At 39.2% G+C, this 27,600-nt stretch overlaps 1 protein-coding gene across 1 annotated transcript in view; it reads right to left on the bottom strand.

The window, feature by feature from the left end:
* Positions 1 to 27,600, bottom strand: part of ADAMTS20 (ADAM metallopeptidase with thrombospondin type 1 motif 20) — a gene marked incomplete at its 5' end in the record, with an annotated part of 176,311 nt that overhangs the window by 14,312 nt on the left and 134,399 nt on the right. The window contains 8 exons of the mRNA XM_080659619.1: positions 3,561 to 3,652; positions 8,521 to 8,654; positions 9,183 to 9,277; positions 9,365 to 9,459; positions 9,660 to 9,789; positions 10,439 to 10,639; positions 22,849 to 23,019; positions 23,093 to 23,266. Coding sequence (XP_080515745.1) covers positions 3,561 to 3,652; positions 8,521 to 8,654; positions 9,183 to 9,277; positions 9,365 to 9,459; positions 9,660 to 9,789; positions 10,439 to 10,639; positions 22,849 to 23,019; positions 23,093 to 23,266 — 1,092 coding nt within the window. The remainder of the gene's footprint in view (positions 1 to 3,560; positions 3,653 to 8,520; positions 8,655 to 9,182; positions 9,278 to 9,364; positions 9,460 to 9,659; positions 9,790 to 10,438; positions 10,640 to 22,848; positions 23,020 to 23,092; positions 23,267 to 27,600) is intronic.

Genomic DNA, 27,600 nt, shown 5'->3' with positions numbered 1-27,600 from the left:
GTCGGACATCGTTCTCACAATCCAGGACTGCTGGTTCCCACCTCTCGCCTGCCTTCCTGTCTGATTGCCCCTAACTGCTTCTGCCTGCCAGCCTGATCACCCCCTAACCACTTCCCTGCCAGCCTGATCGACACCTAACTGCTCCCCTCCTGGACCGATTGCCCCTAACTGCCCTCCCCTGCCAGCCAGATCACCCCTAACTGCCCTCCCCTGCTGGCCTGGTCACCCCTAACTGTCCTCTCCTGCAGGCCTGGTCACCCCCAACTGCCCTCCCCTGCTGGCCTGGTCACCCCTAACTGCCCTCCCCTGCCGGCCTGATCACCCCTAACTGCCCTCCCCTGCTGGCCTGGTCACCCCTAACTGTCCTCCCCTGCAGGCCTGGTTGCCCCCAACTGCCCTCCCTTACAGGCCTGGTCCCTCCCCTGTTGGCCATCTTGTGTCCACATGAGGGTGGCCATCTTTGACCACATGGAGGCAGCCATCTTGTGTGTTGGTGTGATGGTCAATTTGCATATTACCTCTTTATTATATAGGATTCTACCCAAAGATAGGTATAAATAGGTAAAAACTATATGGGATGAAAACATATATACCATGTACTATAATCAAGCTGAGTGGCCATTCTAATATCAGATAAATTATATTTTAAAACAAAGTTACTACAGTTAAAGAGCAACATTTTATGACAAAGGGAAATATATCAGGAAATTATGACAATTATAAACATATAATCATGTACAACAAAACCCCAAGGTAAATGAATCAAATACAAAGTAAGCAAAACAATAAGACTGAAGTGAGAAACAGATAATTCAACAATAATAGTTGCAAAGTTTCAGTGTATAGGACTACTAGGCAGAAGGTCAACAAGAAAATGTAAGAGTTAAACAAGACTATAACTAGGCCTGACAGACTTCACCCAACAACAGAACATACATTCTTTCCAAGCACATATTGAACATTTTCCAGGATAGCCATATGCTATGTCATAAAACAAGTCTCAATAGATTAAAAGGATTAAATATTAGAAAGTGTGTTCCAACCACAGTGGAATGAAAGTGAAAATCAGTAACAGAAGGAAATCTGGGAAATTCACAAATAACCAATGGGTCAAAGAAGATATAAGTGATAATATAAAAGATTAATGAAAATAAGTACACAACATATCAGAACTTCAAGGATGCAGTGAAAGAATTGAAATTGTGTAGCAGTAAATGCCTATATTAAAAGAACTGTCAATTAACAAACTTTATGATGGACTAAATGCTTTCCCTCTAAAATCATAAACAAGATAGGATGTCTACTCTCACCACTTCTATTCAACACTGTATTAGAGTTTTAGTTAGAGCAATAAGGCAAGACAAAGAAATAACAGGTGTCCAGATTGCAAAGAAAAGAGTAAAACTATCTTCATTTCTTAATAACATTACTGTGTATATAGAAAATCCTAAGGAATCCAATAAAAAACAATTAAACAATGAGTTCAGCAAGGTTGTAGTATTCCAGATTGATTTATAAAAATATAGGCAAAGATTAGTGATTTGTGCCTCATATTTAGGGGGAGGAGTCTCTTTATGGTAATCCTCCCAGTCAAAAAGCCTTCTTTATCTTGAGATGGAATTTGCTGCCCTACTAATGTCTCCTGAAGTGACACACACTGACCTGTTTCATGGATCTCTTTAATTATTTAAAGACAGTTATAACGTTCTACTCCTTTCCTAGCCACCCTTTTCATTTCCTTATGTGACATAATTTAAACCTTCTTTTTCCCCCCTGGTTTTTACCTCCTACTCCTAGATAGAGTAAAAATTTATTTTTCCCAACAGAAATTTAAAAATAAATATAATATTTCATTGTCAAGTACAAATAACATTTTGGTCTCAATATTGTTTTTTGGTACCTTATGATTATATTAGGTTGTTTAGAAATCATTCCATGTTCTACATGAGTTATAATGAACTTACGGTGCTTGAATAAACACCTGTCTTTCATAGGACATTGCCAAGTTCAATTTGCATTTCTGGACCCAAGACATACGTATTTATTATAACCTTATTTGGTTCAGTCCATAGAGCTAGTGTCTTTTTATCTCCTTTAAGTTTTCTTCTCTAACATAGAAAATGCCATTTCTTTCTAACATAAGCATACCTTCTGTGTCAATATTGAGAACTGTGAATAGACAATTCCAAGAACAGAGAGCTATGACAAACCATTAGCTACTTTCTTCAATATGGTATATTAAATTATAATTACTACCTCTTGTGCATGATTTTTTAAAATTAGCTAGGAATCAACCTAACAATGCTATATTTGTGTAAGCTTTACATCTCTCCATCTATATATGCAGTAGGTCCTTGGGTTATGTCAGAAATCCATTCCTACAGCATGACATAATGCGATTTTCACCATAAGTCGGAACCTACCTGCATAAGCACCTATGTCACTCACATGGAGCACATACACAGCAGTAATGAAGTGAAACAGTAAAAAAAAAAATAATAAAAGAAAGATAACAATTCCTGACCTTTACTTGTGGTAAATAAATAATAAAAAACATAAAGCACATATGTACATATGTTGAAATGATGGAACTTTTTTTTTTTTTATAAATAAATGGGAGATGGCGATGTAACCACGAATCGACATACATCGAGCCCGACGTAATCCAAGAACTGTCTGTATTAAAGCTTAAGCGACCATTCGACTGTCCAATGGGTAGCTATGACACTCTGACTAGTAGCTATGACGTGCACTGACCACCAGGGGGCAGACGCTCAATGCAGGAGCTGCCAAGCTGCGGTGACTTGGCAGCTCTGGTTCTCAGGTGACGCACCCAGAACCAGGGAGGAGGTTAGCCCAATTCTGGGGTACATCACCCGAGAACCACCCTCTTGCAATCTGGGACCCCTCGGGGGATGTAGGAAAGCTGGTTTCAGCCTGATCCCCACAGGCCAGGCCAAGGGACCCCACTGGTGCACAAATCCGTGCACCGGGCCTCTAGTCTTATCATAAAAATGTTGTTCACATTTTAAAAAATGAGTATGTTGTTTTCTAGAAAGCATACTCTATTCTGGAAATCACAGATGACATAGAAGGGTGTGTATAGAGAACTCCAGAAATGAAGGCCTAAAAAAGAATAAAGATGTGGAAATGTATTATTCCACAGATGATAGAAAGTTATTCTGGTAAGTTATAGACCCAGGTCACTGTAACTGACATTAGCAGCGGTGTAGAAAGTCACATGCTTGTGATCCATTCCTTATACTATATGTCCATTCATTTCCATGGACTTAGTGGAAAGATTAAAAATAATAAAGCATCATGGAAGACGAAATAAGATCTGAACAACTTAAAACTCTTGTTTTATACCTTTCAAACAAATCTAACATTGGCAAAAATCCTCCAAAGCTTACTATAACCTTTAAAATAAAGGTTCATATAGGAAGCTTGCATTTTCTATTTACTTACGTTTCTTATAATATTATGATCAAGAAAATGAGTTAAGGGAAACAGTATCACTTTTTTTCACAGTTAGGGAGAAACAAACAAATTTGAAATACCTGTGGGCATCTAGCAGCACTGTAGCAATCTCCAGCAGTGGCAAAGGGAACTGCTTTTCCAAATATTGTCTGAGTAAATAGAAGGTCTGTGGCTAGAATGCAATATATAAAACTCTTTAGCAATGAGGCCCTATATGTTTTCCAATCTTCATTGCAAAGCATAGTATTCATATGATCTTCTTAAATACATTTTATAACTAATTTAAAAATTTAAGCAAAAATGCTATATAATTATAGATCGGGTACTCAATAAATAATTCTTTTCTTTTTCTTTCTTTTTTTCTTTTTTTAGAGAGAGAGAAACATTGATTGGCTTCCTCTTGCACACACTCCAACCAGGAACTGAACCCACAACCTGGGTATCTGCCATGTTCGGGAATTGAACCAGTGATCTTTTGGTGCATAGGATGATGCTCAACCAACTGAGCCACACCAGCCAGGGCAAATAATTTTTCTTTAATACAAAAATTTTCATCCCATAAATTTCCCTAAAAAATGGCAAGCACATCTGTAACTAAGCCAGAAGTGGGTTTTTTTTTGTTTTGTTTTTTAAATATGTTTCTATTGATTTCAGAGAGGATGGGAGAGAACAGAAACATCAATGTTAAGAATCACAATTGCTGCCTCCTGCACTCCCCCTACTGGGGATCCTGAAACCTGGGCATGTGCCCTATCGGGGGAATTGAAACCTGACCTGATTTATGGGTCAATGCTCAACCAATGTGCCACACCAGCTGGGCAGAACCAGAAATTTTTTAAACTAAGTAAGTGCTTTATTATATTGCACATCATAGTGAATATCTAAGATAGATAAAGTGAGGTCAGGAGCAAAATTACAGGTTTTGATTACCACATTTAAAGGTAAATACATTATTATAAAGCAACACATGGGTGTTTATAGATGAAGTTATATATACTAGAGGCCTGATGCACAAAATTCATGCACTGGGGAGGGGGGGTGGTCCCTCGCCCAGACTGCACCCTCTCCATTCTAGCACACCTCAGGGGATGTCTGACTGCCAGTTTAGGCCCGATCCCTATGGGCCTAAACATCTCTCTCACAATCTGGGACTGCTGGCTCCTAACCACCCGCCTGCCTGCCGGCCTGATTGCCCCTAACCACTTCTGCCTGCCAGCCTGATCACCCCCTAACCACTCCTCTGCCAGCATGATTAACACCTAACTGCTCCCTTGCCAGCCCAATCACCCCCAACTGCCCTCCTCTGCTGGCCAATTTGGTTCTGATTGGTCAGTTTCTATGCCAGTCAGCATCAAAAGCTCTGCCTCCTAGGCAGCCATTGGCTCCTCACAGTTCACCCAGATTTGGTTCTGATTGGTCAGTTTCTATGCCAGTCAACGTCTCTGGGTCTATCAACGGGGCCTGATCAGAAAGGTGGGGCTGATCAGCAGCCCCGGAGGAGGCCTAGAGAGAAATGGAGGCACAGCTGCTGGAGAGAAAGAGAGAGACAAGTGCTGATCAACAGCTGCCATAGAGGCTACGGTTTAGACCCTGCTTCTCTCTTCAGGCCTCTCTCCAGGCCTGATTTGCAGTCCCCTCAGCAGTCAGTGCTGGGTCACTGCGCCTGCAGCCACAGCAGCTGACTGCAGGACTGACTTCTGGTTGGTCGATCCTCCAGTCATGATGAACCCAGGGTTTTTATATATTAGGATATCTATATATGTGTGTGTGTATATATATATATATATATATATATATATATATAATATATATATTACATATATGTATTCATATATACATACATATAAATATATACATATATATACATACATATACATACACATAAACTAAAGGTCAGCTGATCTAATCGCTTATTCATGCTTAAGTCATTTAGATAATATCCCAACCAATGGTCATCTAGTCAGTGGCTCTCACCTCCACTAATGTATTTTGAATCACTTCACCTTTCAAGAGGACTATAGGATTATTGCATGCTACCATGATGGCAACCCCTAAAGGTAGCATTTATGAAAATATGATCATATCTCCAAAGACAGTTTCCAAAGCAATAAGACCTACCATAGGTTGGTGTGCTGGAGTCAGCTGTTACCAAATCTATTGTGTATGAATTTTGGGGGGACACAGTTCAATCTACAGCAGCAGGTTTGTTGAAGAGTCACTTGACAGAATTTGATGGATTGCTTGCATGTGTGAGAGAAAGGGAGGATTTAAAGATGTTACTAAGTTTTAGCTGGAATAACTAGAAAATTATAGTTGCTACTTATTGAAATGGCAAATATTTGGGGTAGAATGGTTGGCGAGAAGTATTGAAAGTTCAGTTTGATTAACATTGAGTCTGAGATGCCTATTAGACAGTCACATGGATTTGCTGAATAAGCAGTATAATATTGGAATTCAAGGTAGCAGTCCAAATTGGAGATAAATATTTGGGGCTGTCATCTAATAGGTAGTATTTTAAATCTATAAATTGAATGAGATCCCTAAGGGAATGACTGAGTCCTGAAATCCTTTCGTACTCAGTATTGTGGCTGATGAAGAATAATTAGCCAAGTTGAGAAATAGTGAGAAGGAGTGGCCAGAAAAAGAACAAAAGAATGAGAGTGCAGTGTCCTGAAAGCTAAATGCTGCTGATGGATCAAGTTAGATAAAAACCAAGAATTTTTCACTGGACTTATGAAATGGATGAAGAATTGGTGATGTAAGAGAGGAAAGAAAGTTTGCTGAAATAATGTTCTTGCATAGATACAAAGTGACGAGCCTAGAACACAAATAGAGAGGGTGGCCTTCCATGGAGTGGGAGTGTTTGTCCACAGTAACCAGGATAGAAGGCAAAGTCTGTAGGTGAACATTTGGGTAGGTTAGTAGATGTGGCAGTGGTAGCTGGTGGAAAGTCCCTCTGGCTCTTATTTCCTCAGTGAGATAGGAAGCAAGATCATTAGCAATGAGTAACGAGAGAGGAGTATTAGAAGTTGTAGAAGTCTGAAGCTAGAAGAGAAGATGTCAGTTAGACATTAGAAGAGGGGGGAGGGGATGAACTAGGGCAGTTTGCCGCTCTTTTGACTAATGAGTTTGCTGACCACTGAACTAGGGAAGTGCAACAGGATTATTCAGCAGCATGAAGGGTCCATGTAAGCTCAGTAGTCATGTGTTTAAAGTGAGTTCATCCATGAGGACAGTGTATTATTTGCCACCCAGAAGATGTGTGGTGCAGAGTAGGTGAAAGGTGTAATTTAGTCAAGACTGGGTTTTTGTCACACAAGTTTGAGGAAGGAAAAGAGAGACCAGGAAGCTGAAAATGTAGACATTTAACATTGTATCCTCAGGGCCCAGCCCACTGCCTGGCAAAATGCATGTTTGTTTGATAAATTAATGAAAACCAGCAGCTTACTAAACAAGAACTAACTTACTGAGTGCCCATTATGTGCTCAGTAATGCTAATTACCAGACACACATACTAGTACATCCTATATAATAAAGACGTAACATGCAAATTGACCCTCACACCCTCACATCACAAGATGGCCGCCCCCACATCATCACAAGATGGCCACCCCCACATTGTCACAAGATGGCCGCCCCATGTCATCACAAAATGGCCATCACAAGATGGCCGCACTCACATTGTCACAAGATGGCCTGCAGGGGAGGGCAGTTGGGGGTGATCGGGCTAGCAGGGGAGCAGTTAGGTGTCAATCATGCTGGCAGAGGAGTGGTTAGGGGCTATCAAGCTGGCAGGCAGGTGAGTTGTTAGGAGTCAGCAGCTCCTAACAACTGTGGGATCAGGCCTAAACCGGCAGTCAAACATCACTCAAGGGGTCCCAGATTAGAGAGGATGCAGACTGGCCTGAGGGACACCCCCCTCCAGGGCATGAATTTCGCACATCGGGCCTCTGGTCATTAAATAATAATGATTATTTATAGAGCATTTACTATATGCAAGGCTATTTGCTCAAAGTTTTACAAGTATTATCTCTTAATCCTACTATCTCCCCACATCCCTCACAAAAGGGGTCGGTGGCAGAAGGAGGGAGATAAAAGAAAGGGGGAAAAAATAACCTAAGAGGGTTTTTCTCACTTTAAGGGAATTTAGGCTTAAAGAGATATGTCTAAGGTCACATAACTGGTAAGTGGATGCAGAGAATTTCTACCCAGTGTAACTCCAGAGTTCATGAGCATAACCATAATAGTATAACACTTCCCCACTGCCGTAATGGTGGGTTTTCAGTAAATGCTAGCCATTATTACTACTAATACCAGTCATCATCATCTGACTGTGGCTTAGAGATTATGTATTTATGTATTCACTATCACGAAAAACATGGTTTCTTGCTATGGCTTAGGCACTGTGCCAGGTACTGGTGGTTCAATTGTGTTTTAGTTTCAACTTCTAAAACTAACTTATTTGCCTTTTCCTGTAGGTATGTAACCTCCAGGGTGGCAGGCTGCTCAGTGTCTATTAGGTTTCATTAATCTGTTTGGACTTGACCATACTATAAGTTGCTTCCTAAAAGGCAGCAGGTCCATAGTCTGGGATCTGTGAATAGGAATTAATTGCATCACTTGCAACAGTGTGATGCAATTCTGCCTTAACTAATTGTTTAAAAGATTAAATGAGAGAATCTATAGGAAAATGCTTACAAATTGTAATCTGAAATTACTTTAAGCTCTACAAGAAGTTTATACAATTATGTTAAAATATTAACTTTATCCCTAATGTAATGGGGAATTTGAGGGTCATATCGTGGAAGGACACTATGTATCTTATCACTATCATTACCACTACATTTTTACTAAGGTCCCTACCGCCCATGTTATTGAAGAGGAAGTTTATGGCTAATCACTTTAAAAAGCAATTTAAGTAACTATTGCCCAATGCTAGGGCGTTCCCTATACCCTAGCTATTCTACATACCAGCGTACTGTTGGACTTTAATTAGCAAAGGGAGGCTCTTCATTTTGCAAATAGAGATCTGGTACTTACTTTTAATTTGCATAGAAGTGAGATCAATTCTTATTTTGCTGAAAACAGTGTGTCCAGCAGCCAGGTAGTCATTTGTACATTCACAGTCTAGCCTCCTACTTCCATTAAAAGGACATTCGTATGGATTTTGTAGTCTGTAACCACATTAGAATATTTTCATTATTAGATACAGCTATCATCCCACAGTGTAGGTAAACTTTGGAAGTGGAAGGTAAAAGATACACTCTTCAATATGACAATGTCTACAAGTTAAATGAGAAAGAAGTAAAAATCACTCAAGGTTAACATATGAAATTATCAATGGGAAATTCAAGACCGGTGGAAAAATAATCCAGCTCTAGTTCTCTTAGCTTTTGTTACTGGAAGTAATATGACTTCTATGAAAATACACATAGCTCTTAAATTCTCCCCTTCTCTGTTCTCCCACAGCTCACCCACAGTATCCTTCTTTGCCCATCTCTCTGTGAGTACATGTTAATACTCAAGTCTTTGGGATTGAACAGGCATGGGCAACATGTAACTTAGATCCTAATATGTCCACCTACTTTTGAATTACTTGTCCCACTTGCAAGCTATTCAAGTATCATTCTGACTGCTGGAACCTCTGATTTTCTTGAAGGACCATAAAAAATGCACTGGTAAGCCAAAGACACATCTCATACCTGAAACCATACACTTCAGAAAAGTTGTCTTCTTCACCTTTGACCAACGATATATATTCCTTGGGGTCCTCCAAGTGCATATCTGCACAATAAACCTAAAGGGAAAATGCAAACACCTAGAAAAGCTTTTCCCAGCGTCAACGGTCAGTGTTAAAGTCAAGTAGTAAAGGTGTTCACAATACCTTTATTATTCTTCCCTCAATGTTAAGGTAATAGTCACCATCCTTGGTAATGTTGTTTTCCCCTTGGATTTCTTTGCAGCTGGTAAATGTTTTGCCTTCAAGGATGAGTGAATACAACTTATCAACAATGAACAAATTAAAAACACAGCATGAATTTAACTCAATCATGCAAATATTATGCTAAAAACTAGGCACTTCATTTTGTGCAGCATATGATTACTGCAAATATTCATTTTCAGAATTTTAATTAAAACTCTTAGGGACACTAGGTAGATTTTTAAAGTTTGTTACTTACAGTCATTGGCATAACATTTCTTTTGAGCATCTGGCTTTAAACGCTTTAAACATAAGTCACTGGACCAACCGTTTTCAGCCATGCATTCCACTCTTCTCTCCATTATCCCCACTCCACAAGTCACTGAGCACTGTGGACAGAGTAAAATTTGAAAGTAAAGTGTATAATGGGTAATAAGGCCAGTCAATCCATACCTCCTCTCAGACTAGGTCCTTTTGGAACACAATAGTGGCTAGACCTACTGCAAATACAAAAATACCCTGTAGACTGGACAGTCACAGATGGGAGGAATTTGTTATTTCTCAGTTACTGGCTTCGTTTCATTTATTTCATGTAGTTATATCAACATTATATTATAAATACTTGATAAACATTATTTATGTTAGTTTTTAAGACTACTTAGTTTGTTCTCATTGTTATATGCTGTTTGGAAAACAATATTTGCTTTCTATCCATTAAATTGGAAATGGATTATAGTGCAAGTAATTTTTATTATTTGCATATTAGATTTATTTATTTCACTAAAAATATTCATTGGTTAAGTATCTATGCAAAATACAAGTTACTGTGCAAGGCTTTCAGAGGAATAGATATAAGTAGGTTATAGTAAGCATAGAAAAAAAGATAAGATATCTATACAAGTAACTGACAAAGTAAGTGATTTTTAGACAACAGGGGTATGAAAAAATTCTGGGATCGAGTTAGACATGCAGCTGCACAGGCATCCACACCTAGAAAGTCTCATTCAGAAGGTTTTAAATTCATAATTATATACTGACCTTGCTCCATTTTCCAACTTTCCAAGTGGCCATGTGCAAACAGCTCCTTAGATTGCACTTGTAAGCCTGTGGCGAAGGCAGAACAGGGCATTCTCGATAATCTATAGGCCAAAACTGACGAAGCTTATATCTGTCAGCAGACTGAATCTCAATGCAATATGTAATCCTTTGTCGGTAACTAAATCCACAGTTACCAGCACACTGAAAAATAATTGCCAGGGGGAGAAGATATCCTTAAACTTAACCAGGCCTAATATTCACCAGGGGTGTGTGTGTGTGTGTGTGTGTGTGTACAAACATATAAATATACATAAACACACTATACAATGTTACACCCACAGCAATTCTATTCATTAGCTTCATTTACAGATGAGTTAAAAAAGTTCCAGAGACATTACATAACTTTCCCAGAGTTGTACCAATACATGGAAAGTATCCATATCCAGGCTAGATTGTCTAGTTGTGGTGTCTGTTTTGTTTTTTTCCCATTACACTACTAAGACTATCTTAATTGAATGAAAATTTTTCTCTCAATTGGTGCAGCTGTGGAGAAATAAAACATATGTGAGGGTTCTCACCTGAAATAAAAGACATTAATTAGGGAATAGCAGAGTACTGACCAGTGTGTACACACATGTAAGGACACCACCTGTGGCCAAGGAATTAACCAATCAAAAAACATAGAAATGACTGTATCTGGTACTCACATGGGACCAAATATAGTCTGGTCCCTCCAGCCAGACTGGCAAATCTTACATACATGTATTCTACAATATGTGGAAAACTCAGAAGGGTCTTGGCACAGTAGAGGGGAATAAATTAACCCTAAACAATGCACTGGTCTGATGTGACAAAGCTTAATAGTGAGATAAGAAAGGGTCAAACTGCATCCAGACAGAATAAATACATTCTAGAGCCAAAGTCGAAATATATGGATAGGAATAAAAATTACCCAGTAGCTAAAATAGTAAAATTTATAATGTCTGGCATGCAATAAAAAGTTAACTGTCAGCCTAGCTGGTTTGGCTCAGTGGATAGAACATGGGCCTGTGGACTTAAGGGTCCTGGGTTTGATTCCGGTCAAGGGCACATGCCTGGGTTGTGGGCTTGATCCCCTGTAGGAAGCATGCAGGAGGCAGCTGATTGATGATTCTCATCATTAGTGTTTCTATCTCTCTCTCCCTCTCCCTTCTGCTCTAAAATCAATAAAATAATTTTAAAGAAGTTAACCATCATGCAAAAAGCAAGAAAATATATCCCATAATAAAGAGAAAAATTCATCTATCAAAACAGACCCAGAGGGAAGAGTAAAAATGCAAAAGAAGGATCTCTGAAAATTCTCTTCTCCATAAAGCCATGAGAAAACTGGCAAAATTTGTCAGAATTAACTTTTCCACAACTCTGGAAATTCACCAAATGCATCAATCCAGGAAGCATTTATTCAATAAACAAGGCTAAATCTCAGAAGAGGGAGAAACCAAGATGGCAGCATAGGTAAACACCTAAATTTCTGTCTCACACAACAATATCGAAACTACAACTAAAAGACAAAACAGACACCATCCAGAACCACAGGAAAGCTGGCTGAGTGGAAATTCTACAACTAGAAGAAAAGAGGAAAGCACATTGAGACTCAGAGGAGATGCAAAAGGCTGAGGTATGTAGACTCACACGCAGAGAAGACGGGCAGCTGTGTGCACGGGTGGCTGAGTGCGCAGCTGGCTTTCTAAAGCGGGAGGGAGAAGGAAGCTCCCGACTGCACTGAACTCCACTCCCGGGCAAGACGCTGGGAAACCAGACTCATTTGGGGGGAATCTGGACTGTCAGGAAAAGAGAAAGCACATTGAGACTCGGGAGCTGCAGAATGCCGAGGTCTGGAGGCACGCGTGCACAGAGAGGACTGACTGCTGAATGCACAGGAGGCTGAGTGCGCAGCTGCCTTTTTAAAGTGGGAGGGAGACGGAAGCTCCCGACTACACTGAACTCCAGTTCCGGGCAAGTTTCCGGGAACCCTGACTCATTTGGAGAGAAACTGGACTGTCTGGCAGCAGGCGAAACTCGAGGGCGGCTTTCTCTCAGAGGTGCTTGCAGCGATTACCAAGGGACACTGAGACCCAGGGGCCTCATAGGGGAGGACTGACAGGAAACCAAGGCTGTCTTCTCCACCCTGAAACTCTGCCCCATCCACGCTGAGCACAGAGGCTTTTGCAATTTTGCAAGTCTTGTCTCATAAGAGTGTCTCCAGAACAGAAGTGTTCCCAGCATAGACACAGCTGATCCTCACAGCCAACTGGCCTGGAGGTCAATTCCTCCGAGTGATACCAACAACAAAAAAGACTTAACTACAACAAGGCTGAGCACACAAGTCCACAAAGGGGTGCACCAAGAGTGTCCACCTCAGGTAACTGAGGAGGGTGAGCCACTGTGCCCTAAAGGACACCTACCACACAAAGCTACTCTACCAACTCAGGGAAGCAGCGAAAATGCGGAGAGAAAGAAACAGATCACAAATGAAAAAAATGGAGGAAAACAAACGACTGGATATAGAGTTCAAAACCACAGTTATAAGATTTTTCAAGAATTTCCTAGAAAAGGCCGATAAATTTAGCAAGACCCTCGAGGATATGAAAAAGGACCAACTAGAAATTAAGCATACACTGACTGAAATAAAAAATATTATACAGAGACATAACAGCAGACTAGAGAACCACAAGAATCAAGTCAAAGAGTTGAAATACAAAGAAGCAAAAAACACTCAGCCAGAAAAGCAAAAAGAAAAAAGAATCCAAAAATTTGAAGATAGTGTACGGAGCCTCTGGGACAACCTCGAGCGTACCAACATCCGAATTATGGGGGTGCCATAAAAAGAGAGAGAGCAAGATACTGAAAACCTATTTGAAGAAATAATGACTGAAAACTTCCCCTACCTGGTGAAAGAAATAGACTTACAAGTCTAGGAAGCACACAGAACCCCAAATAAAAGGAATCCAAAGAGGACCACACCAAGGCACATCATAATTAAAATGCCAAGAGCAAAAGACAAAGAGAATATTAAAAGCAGCAAGAGAAAAACAGTTAATTACCTACAAGGGAGCACCCATATGATTGTCAGCTGATTTCTCAACAGAAACTATGCAGGCCAGAAGGGAGTGGCAAGAAATATTCAAAGTGATGAATAGCAAGAACCTACAACCAAGATTACTCTACCCAGCAAAGCTATCATTCAAAATTGAAGGTCAGATAAAGAGCTTCACAGATAAGAAAAAGCTAAAGGAGTTCATCACCAGCAAACCAGTATTATATGAAATGCTGAAGGGTATTCTTTAATAAGAGGAAGAAGAAGAAAAAGGTAAAGATAAAAATTATGAACAACAAATACATGTCTATCAACAAGTGAATCTAAAAATCAAGTGAATAAAAAACTCTGATGAACAGAATAAACTGGTGAATATAATAGCATCAGGGGCATAGAAAGGGAGTGGACTGACAATTCTCAGGGGGAAAGGGGTGTGGAGGTGCAGGAAGAGACTGGACAAAAAGCGTACACCTATGGATGAGGACAGTGGTGGGGAGGTAAGGGCAGAGGGTGGGGTGGGAACCGGGTGGAGGGGAGCTATGGGGGGGAAAAAGAGGAACAATTGTAATAATCTGAACAATAAAGATTTATTAAATTTAAAAAAATCTCAGAAGAGGGAGCTTTGTGATGTTTTAACTTGTCCTACCCCCATTCTCTCCTCTAACTCCACAGTAGCCTTGAAAATCAATAGCCCCACAAACATGGTGGAGCCAGCAGCCTGGCGGCCACAGGGGCAGAACTGGGTTGGGCATCTTTCAAAGACTCTGTTGCAGAGACTTGTTGTTATTTGAACTGTTTGGTGGGTTTTCTAGAAGACTCCACTTACCAGGCTGTCATTATTTAACTTAACTGGAGCTTATCCACTGCTAAAAGAATTTTCCCTCCAGGGGCACTTGTTGAATTGTTTAACTTTGAAGCTTCCAAAGAGGTAGATCACAGTTAGGGTAAGCAATAGGCTCATCCAAAAAAAAATCTTAAAAGGACAAGAAGAGATGTTCATAGGGCTTTGAAAAGCTCCAATATATCTACAGACTCCAGAAGGCCATGGCATGCACAGGGTTGCTCACATGTCCAGGACTGTGCACATGCTCAGGAAGCATCTGGAAAGGGCCTGCACACTCACCTCTGGCCAATGTCAAGGCTCTGTACAAGCAGGACTAAGGTTAAGGAAGAGTTGTTAGCTGCCTGGCTGAGTGTTAAAGGTATCCAAACATACACACAGAAGCCCCAGGCAAAGGAGATGATTGGTTCCAGGCAGCTAAGGGAATCACTGTCCAATCATTAATTGAAAACTTAAATGAATCAAGCAGAGACTTCAGTGACTGAATGTGACAGAAAATACAGACTTTACAGTGAATTCTGAAAAGTTACTAAACAAGTAAAAACAAACAGCAACAACAATGAACCCTGAGGAGGAGGAAGAATCTAATACACCTATAACAAGTAACTGATTAAATTAATAATCCAAAAACTACACACAGGGGAAGCCCAGGACCAGCGGCTTCACTGGTGAAGTCCACCAAATGTATAAAGAATTAGCATCAATGTTTCCAAAATTCTTGCAAAAGAAAGAAGAGTAAGGAGCACGTCTTAATTCATCCTATGGAGCCAGTATTTCCCTCATACCAAAACCAGGCAAAGTCAGCACAAGGAAACAACAGACCAATATATTTTATGAATGTAAATGCAAAAATCCTCACCAAAATACTAGCAACAAATCCTAGAAATACACAAAAAGGGTTATACACAATGACCAAGTGAGATTTATTACAGGAATGTAAGATCCTTTCAATATATGAAAATGAACTAATGGAACACATCTACTAATAGAATAATAGACAAAAACCATATAAGAATCGCAAGAAATAAAGAAAAAGCGTTTGACAAAATCCAACACATTTCATGATATAAGCCCTAAGCAAAACAGGAATAGAAGAGTACTGGTAAAAGGAATTTATAAAAAAATCTATAGCTAACATATTTAAGTGTGAAAACTGAGAGCTTCCCTCTAACAAGTAGGAACAAGACCATGATATTTGTTTTCATCATTTCTATTCAAATTGTCCTGGAGGTTCTAGCCTGAAAATTAGGCAAGACAAAGTGAAAGGCAACCAGAGTTAAAGGAAGAAATTAACATTCTCTGTATTTGCAGATGATACACATTTGTGTACAGAAAGCCCTCAATAATCCGCACACAAATAAGAACTAGGTCCAATAAATGTGTTCAACATATAAAAATCAATTCTATTTCCACATTAGCAATGGACAATCAGAGAATAAAACTGAGTATGTTTCCATTTATAGAAGCATAAAATATTAATAAAATATTTAGGAATATATTTAACAAAAGAAGTGGAAGTTCACGTGTACAATTAAAACTAAGACATTCTTGAAAGAAATTAATGATACCTAAATATGTGGAAAGACATCTCACATTCAGACTTATTTAGATGGCAATATTCCTCATATTGATCAGGGTTCATTGCAATCTCTAACAAAATCCCAGCTGGCTTTTATGCAGAATATGACAAGATGATCCTAAAATTCATAAGGAAAGGCAGGGAACACAGAGTAACCAAATAATTTTGAAAAGGAAGAACAAAGTTAGTCCCCTTACACTTCCTGATTTCAAAACTGACTGTAAAACTATAGTAACCAAGACTATAGTATGACATAAGGATAGAGACATAGATCAGGCAATAGAACTGAGTTCAGAAATAAACCGTTACATTTATGACCTATATTTTTTTGACAAGTATGCCAAGATAATTCAATGAAGAAAGACCAATCTTTTCCACAAATTGAGTTGGAACAACGGGGTAGCCACATGCAAAGGATTAAGTTGGACCCCACCTCACATCCTATACAAAACTTAATTTGAAATGTATCAAAGACCTAAAAGTAAGAGCTAAAATTACAAAATTCTTAGAATAAAATATAGGCATGAATTGTGACCTTAGGTAGTCAATAGTTGTTTTTTTAGATATAATACCTAAATACAAGCAACCAAAACAACAGATAAATTTGACTTCATCAAAATGAAGAAAGTTTGTGCACTATCAAAAGAGTGAAACACTCCTTTATTAACTTTTGGTCAAGAATATGTTTGTATATTATCAGGAAACAACTCCAAGACCATGTGGATTCCTGCAACAGAGAGGAATTGACAGGTCTGCTCCAACCACGAAGACAAGAGGAGAAACAGTCCAGAGAGGGAAGATGCTGACGACGCCTTGCCACGCTAGCAGTCAGCAGCTGTGCTACACAGCAGGTTGCCTAGGACCAAACCAGAGAGGTTCGGACCTGCATTGCCACCATGTGCCCATCATCCAGATATCATTGCTGACATGTACACATAGGAACTGTTTGACATTGAAACGGGGACTCAGAACTGTTGGACATTGAAATTGGGACTCAAACATTTTTTGTTATTATATGTTTATTTCTAGGCTGCAGAGGCAAGATTTTTTAAAGGAAAGAAATGGGGAAAAATAGATACAGAGGCAAAGAAGCATTGAACAGACTGTCAAACTACAGCGGGAAGGCAGGGGAGGTTGGGGGTGGGCTATAAGAGATCAACCGAGGGACTTGTACGCATGCATATAAGCATAACCAATGGATACAAGACACTGGGCGGGGGGGCAGGTAAAGGCATGTACTGGCGGGTAGGGGAGGCCGGGGGGAGGTCAATGGGGGAAAAAAAAAAGGGAGACATATGTACTACTATTTGTAATACTTCAAACAATTAAAAAAATAAAATTAAGTTAAAAAAAACAGTAGCTCAGAGCTGAAAAAAAAAAAAAAAAAGAATGTAAATTCCATAAGGGCAGGGACCTTATTTTGTTTAATTAAATTTCCTTAGGCTCAAGTTATTTTTTTTTGAATAACAAAATTACATATTTTGTTATATATATTGGAGTTTTATGCTGGTCTTTTCAGTCCACTGTAATTCTTATGATGATGCATTTATTCTTTTATACTTTTCATCCTTTCTTTACTCTTACTTTTAATAATTATTACCCTTACTTTCCAGATTTTTTACCATTACTTTTAAATAATTATTCATGATTCCATAATTTTTACTCTTACTTTTAAATAATTAGTCATAACAATAATAATCTAAGGTAAATTATAATAATGTAACATAAAACAAAACATAATAACAGATCATGATATTCCACTAGATTCAATCATATATTTATTTATGTTTGTCTCCTCCCAATAGCAATAAACTCTATGAGGACAGTTAAAAAAAAAAGAGTGAAACACAACCCACACAGAATGGGAGAAAATATTTGCAAATCATATAACTTATAAAACTTGGTACTCAAAAGTCTATAAAGAATTACAATTCAATAATAAAAAGATGAATCACCCAATTTAAAAATGGGCAAAGAATTTGAATAGATACTTCTCCAAAGAAGATATAGAAATAGCTACAAAGCACAATAAAATGCTCAACATTATTAGTCACTAGAGAAATGAAATTCAAATATGCAATGAAATTCCATTCATACCTACTAGGATGGGTACATTCAAAATGATGGACCATAACAAGTGTTGAGGATATGGAGAAATCGAAATCCTCATAAATTTCTGGTGGGAATGCAAAATGGTGCAGCAATTATGAAAAACAGCTTGGAATTTTCTCAAAAAATTAAACAGAGTTACAATATTCAGGAATTCTACTCCTAATGCCCAAGAGAATTAAAAACATATGTCCATACAAAAACTTGTACACAAGTGTTAACAGCATTATTCATCATAGTCAAAAGGTAAGCCAACCTAGGGGGTTGGGAGAGGAAACCAAGATGGCGGCATAGGTAAACACCTGAACTTGCTGCCTCGCACAACCAACCACTTCAAAACTACAACTAAAAGACAAAACAGATATCATCCAGAACCATGGGAAGGCTAGCTGAGTGGAAATTATACAACTAGAAGGAAAGAGAAAAGCACACTGAGACTTGGAGGAGGTGCGGAAGTGCAGAAGTGAAGTGCGGAGGTATGGAGGCACGTGCAGAAAGGGGCTGGCAACTGAGTACACTGTTGTCTTCTCAATGGGGAGGGAGACACAAGCTCCCAACTGCTCTGATCTCCAGTTCCAGGTGAGACTCTGGGGACCCTGACTCATACAGGGAGAAATTGGACTGTCTGGCATTGGGCCAGAATACGAGGACAGCTTTCTCTCAGAGGTGTTTGTAGCGATCACTGTTCCTGCATGGTGCCACAAGACACAGAGACCTGGGAACCTCTTTAGGGCAGGGCTGATGGTCAACCATTGCTGTTTGCTCTTCCCTGGTGATTCCCTGAGACCCCGCCCCACCCAGTTTACAACCCCACCCAAGCTGTGGGCAGAGGCTGTTGCATATGAATGGCCTGGCCCTTTGCAATCTGAAACCTAAACTACTGCAGCTGGGTCAGAGAGCCCCAGAGCCTCCAAAAGAAGGCCCAAGGCTCCACAACAGCTTGCATTGCTTCACAGCTGGGCCTCATCTGGGCACCTCCAAACCTCAAACAAAGAAGAGGGATCTGCAGATCTCTCTGTAGCTCCTGCTGGGTGGCCTCAGGCAGTGGCTGACTTTGCACCACCTTGGAGATCCAAAAGCCAGTATACCCAGTGGTCAGTGTGAGACCATACCAGTTTACAACTCTTCACATTCATAAGCGACACACTCAAGGGGCAGACTCAGTGAGCACCAAAGCCACACTGAAGCAAGTCCTGCCCCATAAGGGTGTCTCCAGCACAGCAGTTCTCCCATTGTAGACACAGCTGGTCCTCACAGCCAATTAGCTTGGAGGTCAATTCCTCCCAGTGATACCAACAACAATCAAGGCTTAACTACAACAAGACTGTGCAGACAGCCCACAAAGGGGTGCACCAAGAGTGTCCACCTCAGGTAACTGGGGAGGCTGAGCCACTGGGCCCTATAGCACACCTAGCACACAAAGCCACTCTATCAACACAGGGAAGCAGCCAAAATGTGGAGACAAAGAAACAGGTCACAAGTGAAAGAAATGGAGGAAAGCAAACGACTGGATATAGAGTTCAAAACCACGGTTATCAGGTTACTCAAGAATCTTCTAGAAACCTCTGAGAAATTTAGTGAGACCCTCAAGGATATGAAAAAGGACAAACTAGAAATTAAGCATACACTGACTGAAATAAAGAATACTATACAGGGATCCAACAGCAGACTAGAGGATCCCAAGAATCAAGTCAAAGATCTGAAATACAAAGAAGCAAAAAAACACCCAACCGGAAAAGCAAAAAGAAAAAAGAATTCAAAAATATGAAGATAGTGTAAGGAGCCTCTGGGACAACTTTAAGCGTACCAACATCCGAATTATGGGGGTGCCAGAAGAAGATAGAGAGCAAGATATTGAAAACCTATTTGAAGAAATAATGACAGAAAACCTCTCCTACCTGGTGAAAGAAATAGACTTACAAGTCCAGGAAGCGCACAGAACCCCAAACAAAAGGAACCACACCAAGACACATCATAATTAAAATGCCAAGGGCAAAAGACAGAAAATATTAAAATCAGCAAGAGAAATACAGTTAGTTACCATATGATTGTCAGTTGATTTCTCAACAGAAACTGTGCAGGCCAGAAGGGAGTGGTGAGAAATATTCAAAGTGATGAACAGCAAGAACCTACAACCAAGATTACTCTACCCAGCAAAGCTATTATTTAGAATTGAAGGTCAGATAAATTGCTTCACAGATAAAAAAAAGCTAAAGTAGTTCATCACCCCCAAACCAGTATTATATGAAATGCTGAAGGGTATTCTTTAAGAAGAGGAAGAAGAAGAAAAAGGTAAAGATAAAAATTATGAACAACAAAGTGACAACAAATACATATCTATCAACAAGTGAATCTAAAAATCAAGTGAATAAAAAAAATCTGATGAACAGAATAAACTGGTGAATATAATAGAATCAGGGGCATAGAAAGGGAGTGGACTGACAATGCTCGGGGGAAAGGGATGAGGACAGTGGGGGGGTGGTAAGGGCAGAGGGTGGGGTGTGAACCGGGTGGAGGGGAGCTATGGGGGGGATAAAAGAGGAACAACTATAATAATGTAATAATATGAACAATAAAGATTTATTTTTTTAAAAAAGTAAGCCAACCTAAATGTCCATCACGTACTGAATGAATGAACAAAATGTATCATAGTTCTACAATAGAATATTATTCATTCATAAAAAGGAATGAATTATGGATATATGCTAAAACTTAACAATATCACGCTAAGTGAAAGAAGCCAGATACAAAAGGTTACATATTGTATGGTTCCATTTATATGAAAAGTACAGAACAGGCAAATCCAGATAGTAAAAAAACTGGTTGGGGTTGGGGAAAGGAGAAAATGTGGAGTGACTTCTAATGGGTATGGAGTTTCTTTTATGGGTGACAAAATGTTCTAGAATTAAACCATGGTAATGGTTTCACAAACTTGTGATTATACTAAAATTCCCTAAGTTATAAATGCACACACAAAGATGTTAGAATTAGCAGAGAAAGACATTAAACAATTATTAGTAACTCCAGTATGTTCAAAAAGTTAAGTAGACATAGAAGATATTAAAAAAAAAGCTGAAATCAAATTTCTAAAGATGAAGATTATACTATCTGAGATGAAAAATAGATTGAAGGGGAATAATGGCAAATCAGACATCACAGAAGAAGTTTAGTGGACATAAAGATATCCATACAGTCAGATATTATTCAATAACAAAATGAAATGAATTACTGATACATACAACCTGACTGAATCTCCAAATACTTACGAGGCATTAGACAAAAACAGTACATACTATATGCTTCCATTTATATAAAACTCAAGAATGTAAATGAATATGGTAATGGATAATTTCAATGAAAATAAAATTAGGTTACCTGTGGGATGGGGAAGGGAGAGGAGGGAGAAATTGCAAAGCAAAACAAGGAAATTTTGGGTAGTGATGGAGATGCTGTTTATTTTAATTATGGTAATAGCTCTATGGGTGTAGCTGTATCCATACATCAAAACTTATCAAGCTGAACACTTTAAATATATGCAGCTTATCGTTTGTCAGTTATACCATAATAAAACTGTTTTTATGCATATAAGCATAGCTCATAGACACAGACAACAATGGGGTGAAGGCTGGGATGGGGGGTGAGGGCTGGGTCGAGGAGGAGAAAGGGGAGAAGAAGGGGACATCTGTAATAGTGTCGACCATTCTCTAAAAAGCTGTTTTTAAAAAGCAGGCAACTCTTCTGCCTTCCCTCATAGGCTGGGCAATCTGTTCAATGCATGTATGACTCTGGTTCTATTTTTGTTAATCAGTTTATGTTGTTCACTATATTCCACAAATGAGTGAGATCATGTGATATTTATCTTTTTCTGACTGCTTATTCACTTAGCATAATGCTCTCCAGGTCCATCCATGCTGTTGCAAATGGTAAGAACTCCCTCTTTTTTACAGCAGCGTAGAAGGGCGGAGGAGGGTGTGAGGGGGTAAGAGATCAACCAAAGGACTTGTATGCATGCATATGAGCATAAGCAATGGACACAGATTCGGGGGGGAGGGGGCGGGGATGAGGGCATGTGCTGGGGGGTGGGGGAGGCCGGGGAGAGGTCAATGGGGGAAAAAGGAGACTTAGGTAATACTTTAAACAATAAAGAATTTAAATTTTTTAAAAAAGGAAGAAAGGAAGAAAGAAAGGGAGAAAGGGAGAAAGGGAGAAAGGGAGAAAGGAAGAAGAAAGAAAGAAAGAAAGAAAGAAAGAAAGAAAGAAAGAAAGAAAGAAAGAAAGAAAGAAAGAAAGAAAGAAAGAAAATTTAAAAAAACAGGCAACTCTGCAGGGCAAGTTTGCCAAACTGTTCCTGGTAGTTGATTTCAAGTAGGCACTATTGGCACTGGAACTGCACTGAGTTTAATACCCATATTGCTCTTATTCTGTTTGCATCATCCAACTGTAGGTGGCTTTATTCTTTAGATTAATATGGATACTGTTATCTGCCCCCATATTCCAATTTAGACTCAGTTTCAATTGCGTCAAATGTTAGACTCAGGTGTTTTTTCCAAGAACAAAATTCTTTTTTTTTTAATATATTTTATTGATTTTTTACAGAGAGGAAGGGAGAGGGATAGAGAGTTAGAAACATCGATGAGAGAGAAACATCGATCAGCTGCCTCCTGCACACCCCCTACTGGGGACGTGCCTGCAACCAAGGTACATGCCCTTGACCGGAATCGAACCTGGGACCTTTCAGTCTGCAGGCTGACGCTCTATCCATTGAGCCAAACCGGTTTCGGCAAGAACAAAATTCTTTGTCTTACCTGAGATGAGTCTCCTGTTACCACAATGTACTTGCAAGGAAGGTTCTTGCACTTTTTGGTGGAAATAGGTCTGGTTGAAGGGTCACAGAAACTTTCATTCACTTGAATGTTTTGTGCGTCAATGCACTGCACTTGCCGATGCGTCTCCTTCATTTTACATGATGTTAAACACTAGAAATACAGTGATGAAATGAGTAACACGCCTTTATGCAGTGTCTTTGAAACCTGACTGGTGGATACTCACATCCGACCACTCTCCAGCCACCCACTGGGACTGTACGCAGTCCTGACGCCAGCACTGCCTCTGCGGATGAGGCCGGGTGGACTGGTCACACATTTCTTCAGCCACCGGACCAACGCCTCTCAGTCTGCAGTACACATCCCTTTGCTCAACTCCAGGGCCACAGGTCACGGAGCACTACAAAGAAGCCCAAACAACTTGAACAATGCACTAACAGACAGTAAACTATGTAAAAAGAGCAAAATGGTGTCATGACATGTTTTCTTGTTTCATTTAAACATAGCTTGATGTTATATCATGTATTAGACAGAAAATACATGCAGTAAGTATGTTCAAGACTGGTGTGAAGCATCTATAGAAATAGGCAAATAGATTTTATTTTGCAATATCTACTCAAGTCTTCTGGAAACTATGATAGGTTCTACAAGACACTCCAGCCCGATTAATAACACTCCTTTCCTACTTAAATGTACTTAATATCTATAAAATCACACAAAACTAATCTACATTGTTTTTTCGCATCACTTAATTCCTTACACTGTCTGCATAACCTCCCTGAAAGAAACAGTCATTTCCAAGATTATGTTATATTCATCTTTATAGCTTCAGTACCTTCTACACTTTGGGGATCCAATAATTTGCTAATTTGGTGGTTCATGATTATATTTCAATGGACAGGTTTTGAGAACCTGGCTGTATACACATAAACTGAGACAAACTTGTCATTACCACTCCTGGCCTTATTTTTCTCATCTATACAATGAAGATTTTGTGTTATTTGTAAAATGTCATAGAACACTTCGCAGACATTTATTCCTGGCAACAGCTCTACGATGGAGGTACCCGGGCTGAGGACGGCAGACACAGAGGTGTTAGGTGTTAGTCACTTGCCTGAACTGCCGCTGCTGGTTATCGGTGAAGCAGGTGCAAGCTCAGTTCTTTCCCAGACTCGGAGCTCTCACTGGGCTGCCCCCGGGGATAGGGGCAGACCTGGTAATCTCTCAGGGCTCTGTCAGCTCTAGGATGCCAGTTTATATAACAGCAGAGCTGGACCACAACCAAACTGGGATGCCAACATTAGTAAAGTGTGGAGAATATCCAGTGATACTTAATTTGTGAGTTTGGATTTTTTTTTTTACAGCTACTCCTTGTTATTCCAGAAGGGACTGAAAGTCACATTGAGTGATAATTTGAGGACTGAGTAATATTTGGGGACTCATCTGATATTAAAGGGTAAAAACAACAATAGGTTCTTCATTAAATTCTCTATATCTGTAGGGGTTCCAGAGTAAGTAAATTTTCCCACAACAGTAAATATATATCTGCAGTATATGGTTTTACCATGAATGAACATTAAAATCCCACAAAAGCTAAGGATTTAGCTCACCTGGTAAACTCAAATTCCTCTCACAGACTGTGCAGCATTTTTATTCTAAAGGCTCTTTAAAATTGTTTCCTATCTTGTATGTATAAGCAGAAACAGACTTGAAAGATAATTTGTAATTTTTAACCTATGGAGAATATGATGCATGTCTACATACTTATATTGACTTTCATTTTATGCTTAGGCAGGCAAATTGTGCCAACTCATTGAATCCTTTCACAAAAAAACATACATCTCCTTTCTATGGAGGCAATGGTAACATAATGTGTGCTTTGTGCGGGGCACCATATCAAGTAGACTAAAATATCTGTATGTGGGTTAGCTTATCTGAATCTCTTGTGAAAATGATTAGTCTACAAAATAAGACTCCTGCAAGCATTTTCCAGAGATAATTTCAGAAATGGAAATTACATTTGGAAAACTTCCTGCCTCTAAACCTGAAAAAAACAAAAACCTGAAAAAAATAATTCACAAAACACAGCAATAAGTCCTATCAGACAATATAATTTTTTATAATTCAACAAACCACAATGATTTATTGCCCCTTCTATCACAGCATGCATTTAGAAAAAACCCCTGCAGACCATGGGTAACTGCTATTGGTGGTCCACTTCCCTGAAAGGAAACAAAATGGACTACTGCTTGGAATAAACAAATAACATTTATTTTTCTGTTGTTGTTGTTGTTGTTGTTGTTGTTTTTTTGGAGATAAGAGTATAAAAGAGTGAATTGATGCAATTTTAGATTTGAACAGATAACTTAGGGCTTACATGAAATACTGCTTAGCCTGATCTCATCAGTAACCCTAACTGCCAAACCCAATAAGAACTTTTCAAATCTTTTCTTACTCTCCCTGACACTTTCAGTGCCACTGACCACTTTCTGCAGAGCCATGAGCCATGCTGGCTTCTGGAACTGAAATCCCACTGGTCCCAGAGCTCTCTCTCCTCTTCTGAGATTGCACCTTCTCAGAGTTCTTAACTGTTTTCTCTGTTCAGCCCTGAAATGTTAGCATCTTTCAAGGTTCTGTTTATAACTCGCCTCTATACACGCTGAACTCGCTCTGAGCAATTTCTTCTATGTACCAATAATTTCTAAGGCTGTTCCACCCTGATCATAATTCTGAGCTTTACATTTATACTAGTATGTTCACTAGAGGCCCGATGCACGAATTTTGTGCAAGGGGCTCAGCCTTTGCAGCGGCGGCGGCTTGCCTCAGCCCTCACAGACACAACTTCATCCAGAAGGTCATCTGGGAGGACGTCCAGAAGGTCGTTCGGCTGTCTGGTCTAATTAGCATATTACCCTTTTGTTATTATAGATATGTTTACAAAAACTTTTTATGTATTTACCAGAATTTTCATGTATTTTCTGTACGGATATGTCAAAGGCACCTCAAATTCAACATTTCTAAAACACAACTTCCTGCCTTTGCCCAGCCCATTTCCCCTGCATCATGCTGGGAAGATATGATCACCCACTCTTAAGTCACTTACTAGAAGAACCTCCAAAGGTACATCTCTAACCCCAAAATATGCACCCTTACTCAGTAGCTTTATAAAATCACATATTTATAAGCATTTAATAATTTTTTTTTAAATCTAGGCAACACATATGAAGCCAGTGTGAGGCTATTGTTACAAGTGTAACACAAATAATTGATGGGAATGCACTAATCACCAACACTGTATAATTGAATTTGGACAGGAAAAATCAGCCAACTGTCCTATTTATACACAGATATACTGTAACATTGCAAATTCCAGCACTTTAAATACTTGACAGTGGAAGTGGAGAAGGTGAATTTTATCCCCTCCACAGGTACTGTAGTTAATGTAGCTATATTATAGAGCAGAGGTAAAGAGATGTTAGAACATGCATTGCAAAAACAGACTCATTGAGGCTGACTCACTCCGTTTAATAAGGTTACTTAAAATGCAAATATTTGCTCTTGATACATTATAATTTCTTATTAATGGAATAAGATTTTGGTTTTATTATAGTTGGTTATTTGTAACTATGGCTTATTTTAAATGGATCAATAATGTAGCAGTAGTAGAGCATTTTGAGTTAGAAAAGACTGTAGGAATATCTAAATCCTAATTTCTCTTCAATTCTGAAATCCCTTTTATACTTATAGTGAATAAATGACCATCAAAACCACACATAATTCTATAGCCGCAGTCTAGGTATGTTCACGATATCATGAACGCTGTTATTCCATTTTTGGGTAATTCTAATGTTAGCAAATACTCACTTATATGGAGCTGAAATATCCTTTGAACTTTTACCCACTGTCTGGAATCTTTCCTCCTTACCAAGAAAACAAATACAGACTTTAAACATGAGTAAGCATGCAATGAAGTGAGCACAGCACAGAAATTAAATTTCTGTTGAATGCAGTAACAGTGCAGTTGTTGACTTCAGGTGCCTTGTGAGAGGGGCAATATGTTGCCAAGGAAATAAAGAATGAGTTATGTATACTGATAATAATTTAGTAATTATGACAGCAACTACAGTAAGGAAAGTTCAAATAGACCTGTCTGTGTTTAAATGCCCCCCCCCCCTTTCCTGGCTTGTGACCTGCACAAGCTAAGTTAACCTCTTAAGCTGTATTTTCCTCATCTGCATAATGAATGCAAGGATACCTAGGTTGTGAGAAACACTGAAGTCTCTCACACAATGTAAGGAAATGACTGTCCCTTTCTGCTCCATTCTTAGTCCCATTTTTTTCTCTTTCTTATTTCTGCCTTGAACAGTTTCTTGAGACATTCCTCAAGCCAAACAGTGTTAGTCATCTCAGCCCAGTCAAAGAAAGGCCATCTTAAGTTTCAATCAAGATGATAAGGAAAGTTACAGGCAGCATAGAAATGCAAAAACAGAATTGTTGGTACTAGCTAGAAATGACTGAGAGGTACGGGTCATTCACCCAGCCCCTGAGCAAACACACATCCTCCCTGTCCTCTGCTGCTGCCTGTCTTCACTGGTAACAACACTAAACCCAGGTGTAGAGATGAAAGGTTCTAAGCTCTTGGTCAGGGGATGTGCGGCTTTAAGAAATATCTACTATCTTTTCAGACTATAAGAGACATAATATCTATACATCAGAAAATTTTGAAATATAGGA

This window comes from Plecotus auritus (assembly GCF_963455305.1).
Source record: "Plecotus auritus genome assembly, chromosome: 3".
NCBI classification, from domain to species: Eukaryota; Metazoa; Chordata; class Mammalia; order Chiroptera; family Vespertilionidae; genus Plecotus; species Plecotus auritus.
Note: the sequence above shows the minus strand (reverse complement) of the source record. Positions and strands in the feature narration are given on the sequence as shown.